Raw genomic sequence first — 5,348 nt, 5'->3', positions numbered from 1 at the left:
TTTAGTTAATAAGTTTTAATTTCCGGCCAACTTTGTGGTTAATTTAGGCCTCTGAGTTTGAAAGGCCATTATGCAGGCCTTCCCTGTGCTAGTCACAGATGAGCCTGTGACCACTTGTCATCCACTTGCTCCTTCGATCACTTGTGTCCCATTTCTTGCCACAAATCATGTCCCTCTTCTGTCCCACCACAGGGGGAGAAACCATCAAGGACCTGTATGCTGCAAGCAGCTGTAGGTTCCTCTCCACCTGCGGGCCTGGCCTGCATGCCCATTGTGCTCAACACCCCAGTACCCATGAACCTCTTCTCTATCTGGGAGGTGGACTGCTCCAACCCCAGCAGCGTTCCCAGGTTGTGCAGCCTGACTTTAAAGAAGCTGGTGATCTTGAAGGAACTACAGAAGGAGCTCATCTCCATTGTGATAGCAGGCCTCCAAGGGCATTTTGAGATCCCATGAGATTGTGCTGCCCCCCAGTGGACCAGTGGAGACCGACCTGGTGCTAAGCTTCTCCCTACAGTACTCCCACTTCCTCAAGAGAGAAGGCAACAAGCTACAGATCATGCTGCAGCAGAGGAAGTGCAATAACAACAGGATCATCCTGGACTACAAGACACTGGCCACAGGTGCCATCTGCATGGCCGAGGTGTTGCAGTGACCCCCCAAGGGTGGCCAGGTGCTGAGCCTCAGCAGCAGCAACCAGAAGTCCTCCACCAAGCTGGCTAAGATCTGGATCTCTTCCCTGTCCAGTCAGTCTATTGACTATAAGTACAGCACTATGAAGGCCAGCCCTAAGGCCAAGTCCACAGATAGCTACATGGAGGGGAATTCTGAGAGCTTCTCTAAGCTGGAGGCCAGCTGCAGTGCCCCACACAGGCAGGACCTGGAAGAAATTGATTTTGACTTGGGGCAGCCCAAGAAGCAGCAGCGATGCATGCAACAAAACTTGAAGCAGAAAGTCATGGCACTGCTTCCCAGGTCCAACATGTCAGAAGAGGTTGTGGATTCAGATCCAGATCCTACAGAGCATGTCCCCAAGGTGGAGGAGGACCTGGACCTTTTGTATGACAACCTTGAGAATCCCTGCTACCGTGAACCAGACATGGAGGACGATGACAGCATCCTCAGCAACACCAAGACCAAGACCAGGCAATACTTTGAAGGTCTGTCACACTCCAGCTGGCAGAGGGAGATAAGGAGCTTGCACAGTGCCCGGAGGCAGAAGGAGCCTCCTCGGCTGGCCAACATGCCCACGAAGACCCAGGGCCCGGGCAGCAAGCTGTTGAACGACAGTGTCTCTGACTTGATGGCCTGCAGCACACCCACCACCAAGGTGGACAAGACCTGGATCTCCCCATTGAGCCAGCCCATCAACCACTTGAACAGTGCCATGCAGTCCAGCATCAAGGTGGAGTCCACAGATAACTTCTTCGAGGGAGAGTGAGTTTGTTTTCTCTGAGCTGGAGGTTAGCTACAATGCCGCCCACAGGCATTGCTTGAATGAGCATGACTTGGACCTGGAGAAACCTTTAGTAAGAAGGAGGTCCATGACCAGGCAACAAAACTACCAGCAGAAAGTCACAGAATGGCTGCTTAGGTTCCAAATGATGGAGGAGGTCCTGAACTCAGAGCAGGACCCTGAGGAGCAAATCCCTGACAAGGACCTGGCCCTTCTGTTTCACAGGCTGGTGAACCCCAGCAACAGTAGCTCAGACATGGAAGATGATGACTGTCTCCTAACTCCTCCCATGCCTGAGCTCATGACATACTCTGAAAGCCTGTCAAGTGGCCCAGACATGGAGAAGGATAGCACAGTTCTTGGCACCCATAGCCTAAGCTCAGGTTATACTTTGAAAGCCTGTCAAGCGACAGTGGCTCTGACTGGGTGGCCCACAGCATGCCCAACACTAGAAAGCAGCCGGCATAGCCTGAGGACATCCTGGAGGCAGAGACCTCTGCTCAGGACATGCTCACTAAGAAGATGCTGCCCATTGGGCACATCACCAAGACCAATTCTCTTGTCATGACCTCCAGCAGCTCCACGGGGAAGCAGCCTGCCTGCCGGGGCTGGAACAGGTCTCTGAATGTGTTGTCCAATAGCCTGATCAAGGAACGCTGCCCAGACCCACAGAATCAACTGCAGTTCTCCAGGAAGACCGTGTACAACCAGCTGAACCACATCCTCATCTCCAATGACTGTCTGCCTAAGAACATCATCCTCATCAACACCTCTGACAGGCAGGGGGAGTTCCTGTCAGACATCCTGCAGCAGCACACACTGCCCTTCCTGTGCACCTGCTCTGTGGTTGATGTCCAGCAGGCTTTCAGCACCATCATCTCCTGGATGCAAAGATACTGCAACTGCAATACAGAGACCCCAAAATCAGTGAAGATCGCGGTGGTGGGGGCTCTGCATTACTTCAGCACCATGTTGCGGGTCTTTGTGGAGCAGCTGTCCCATCAGAACCCAGACTGTCTGGGCTATATACGCTTCCTGGTCATTCCCCTGGGTTCCCATTCCGTGGCCGGGTACCTAGGCTCCATGGATTACTGCTCCAACAAACTCTTTCAGGACGTGGCCTGGCAGAACCTGTTCCACAACCTGGAGGCTCAGAGTGCTGTGCAGGACACGCTGGACATCGTGTCTAGAATCACAGAATACATCACAGGAGCTAACCGTGTCCACCAGCTGCCCATCTCTGAGGCCATGCTCATCTCTAAGACAAAGAGCCCAGGCGAGTTGTCCTCACAGAAGTTCATTCCCTTTGTGGGGGCAGTGCATGTTGGAAGAGTGGAACCATCTTCAGCCATGTCTGGAGACACAGACGATGTGGTCCTTTCATGCTCCAATGTGCTTTTGTCCACCGCCAGGGAGGCCTCACACACCCCAACCTCCTTCCCATCAGTGAGTGGGGACCCGTCCTCCCCCAGCCAGGGTGTCGTTGCTGAGCTGATGGAGCTGCAGGTGGATTACTGGATGGAAGCCCAGCTCACACACAGGAAGAGAAATGGGGAGAAGGAAGACCTGCCGACCATCAAAAACACACTCCAGTGCACCTTCCGGTCTCTCCAGGTCAGCAGGCTGCCCAGCAGTGGCAAGACCACAGAAACACCCACAATGTCCATGACTGTGCTCACCAAGGAGAAGAACAAGAAGGTGATGTGTTTTCCCAAGAAAATGAAGGACAAAGACTTGGAGTCCAAAAGCCAGTGCATTGAGGGCATCGGCCCCTTGGTCTGCTCAGCCAAGAACCAGCAAAACATGCTGCGAGTCCTCATCGATGGTGTGGAGTGGAACGACGTGACCTTCTTCCAGCTGATAGCCTAGTGGTCCTCCCATGTTAAGCACTTTCCCATTTTCATCTTCGGACACAACAATTCCACCTCCTAGCCCTGCCCCTCCCCCTGCCCTTCACCCTGCCTGGGCCAAGCCCAGGAGGACCCAGCTGCTTTTGTGTTAACATTGCAGTTTTCTATGGAGACAGACCCTGGAAACACAAAGAGAAACCATTTTAAGTTAGAATGTGTTCATAACCTGGAAGCTAAGGGGGTTGCCCCCACTGGGATGCCCAAATGCTCTATTTAATAACCAGCACACTACTGCAGGTGGGAGGTGAGGCCCGCACTGTTGAGCTAGAGAATCATGGAAGATGTGTTTTGGCCTCAGGATTTCCAACACAGGGTTCTGGCCTTGGAGACCTTCCCTTCCTGGAATCCAGGACTATACTTAACCCTGGGAGCTGGCTCCAGCCTCTCTAGCCTGGGCCCAGACTCAGAGCTGGGCAGCCAGAGGCAACTGGCCTCCCTTTGGGGCATTCTGAGCACAACACGGAGGCCAGTCAGCCCAGCCTTGGACACCAGCTGCCAAGTACCACAGCACCAGCCACTTATGGTTCCCAATGAACCCTAGCCTCACAAGGCAAACTGAAAAATAGACCTGTATATGGTGCAATCCTTACAGGCACACTGGCTGGACAATCCGGTGCCTACCTTCCTGAGCAGTGACCCCACCTTCGTCCCTACCTCTCCATGTTATTACAGAACAGTTGCTGCCACCCATCAGGTATTGGACCAGCTATTTACAAGGTGAGCAACCTGCCCCTCCACAGCACAGTGGTCATATGGCCACTTGCTGGCTGTGAGCTCTCAGGTAACTGCATCTCTCTGAGTGTTTCTTTCTCTGAATAAGAGGTGAATTGTGCAAACACACATGGTTTTTGTAGGGAGTCTATGGGGTCTTCCCTGGAAAGCTTTCTCTGGGTGCTGCACAGTGGAGAGGTCTGCAGCAGCGGCAGTGGTTGTGCTAAATGGTCACTTTTCTTCCCCATGATGAAGCCTATGCCTCATATGTGATTTTCCTCTGGGCCTTGGGCGAAGCTCTTTTCTCATTTGATAAAGAGATTGGAGATTCCATTAGGGGTCTCTGACCTGGGTGAAGCCAGATCAGATAGCCCAGGGGTGAGCAGTGGGGCCCAGGGTCACTCAGCTGCCTGAGAAGGGCTGGTTTGTGCTCATATATTCAGCAAATATATTAGAAGCCCTGCCAAGTACAGACACGACTCTAGGCACTGACCATAATCCAGTGCACAGAGCAGACCCCAAGCATGCACTGAAGAACTTCCGTCCAGTCGGGAGCAATTCAGTCACACTAGGCTGCACAGGCTCATAGTGTCCACAGTACATTCTATGTGACATCCTCCTGGCCCTCGCTACTTATGGCTACATCCTCCCATATTGTGAAGTGGATGGTGGATCTCTGTTGCAGCAGAAAATGTGAGTCAGCTTTGAATCCTGAGGCGAGTAGGGGGACTGTGAATTCAAGATGCTGGTGGGATTTCCGAAAGAGGGCAGAGGTCTGAGGGCTTCTCTTAGAAAAAAACATGGTTCAAAGACCTTTGTATGTGGATTTGGGTGATGTGGGCAAGTGGGGAGGTCAATGAGAGGGTGAGCCACTCGGAAAATTCATACCCTTCCACTCTTAATCCCAGCCCTGCCTGCACCCCTATCCAGGGACCATGCTCACTAATCTTGTGGAACCTCCTCAGTGGCAGCTTGGCAGGGGTACCCCACCTTGTGGGACTTGAGTTTCAGTGGGAGGCAAAGAAACGTACAGGACATCTAGTGAATTAGGCAGCGTGTAGGTGCAGGAGCAAAAGTTTGAGGTGATAGGAAGTCCCTGCGGTTCATTTGCTTGCTCATTGGTCAGTATTCCTGAAGCACCTACTGTGTGCCAATGAGTGACATGAACAGGGAGGACACCAGCCTTCCCTGTCCTCATGGAGTTGACATTTTGGTGGGAAGGTAGTGGGAGGGGACAGGGACACTGGGAGAGCAGGTCAGGTTCCCTTGAA

The 5,348-nt window shown here is 52.8% G+C and overlaps 1 protein-coding gene across 1 annotated transcript; it reads left to right on the top strand.

The window, feature by feature from the left end:
- Positions 1–264: 264 nt before the first annotated feature.
- LOC307115726 (phosphofurin acidic cluster sorting protein 2-like) lies at positions 265–3,388 on the top strand (the record flags this gene model as incomplete). Its single annotated transcript, XM_079799108.1, is given in 6 exon segments — positions 265–429; positions 431–652; positions 656–1,437; positions 1,682–1,868; positions 1,961–3,322; positions 3,326–3,388. Coding segments are annotated over 6 exon segments (2,781 nt in total).
- Positions 3,389–5,348: the final 1,960 nt, after the last annotated feature.

Source organism: Cnephaeus nilssonii, assembly GCF_951640355.1.
Source record: "Cnephaeus nilssonii genome assembly, chromosome: 19".
Lineage (NCBI taxonomy): Eukaryota > Metazoa > Chordata > Mammalia > Chiroptera > Vespertilionidae > Cnephaeus > Cnephaeus nilssonii.
Note: the sequence above shows the minus strand (reverse complement) of the source record. Positions and strands in the feature narration are given on the sequence as shown.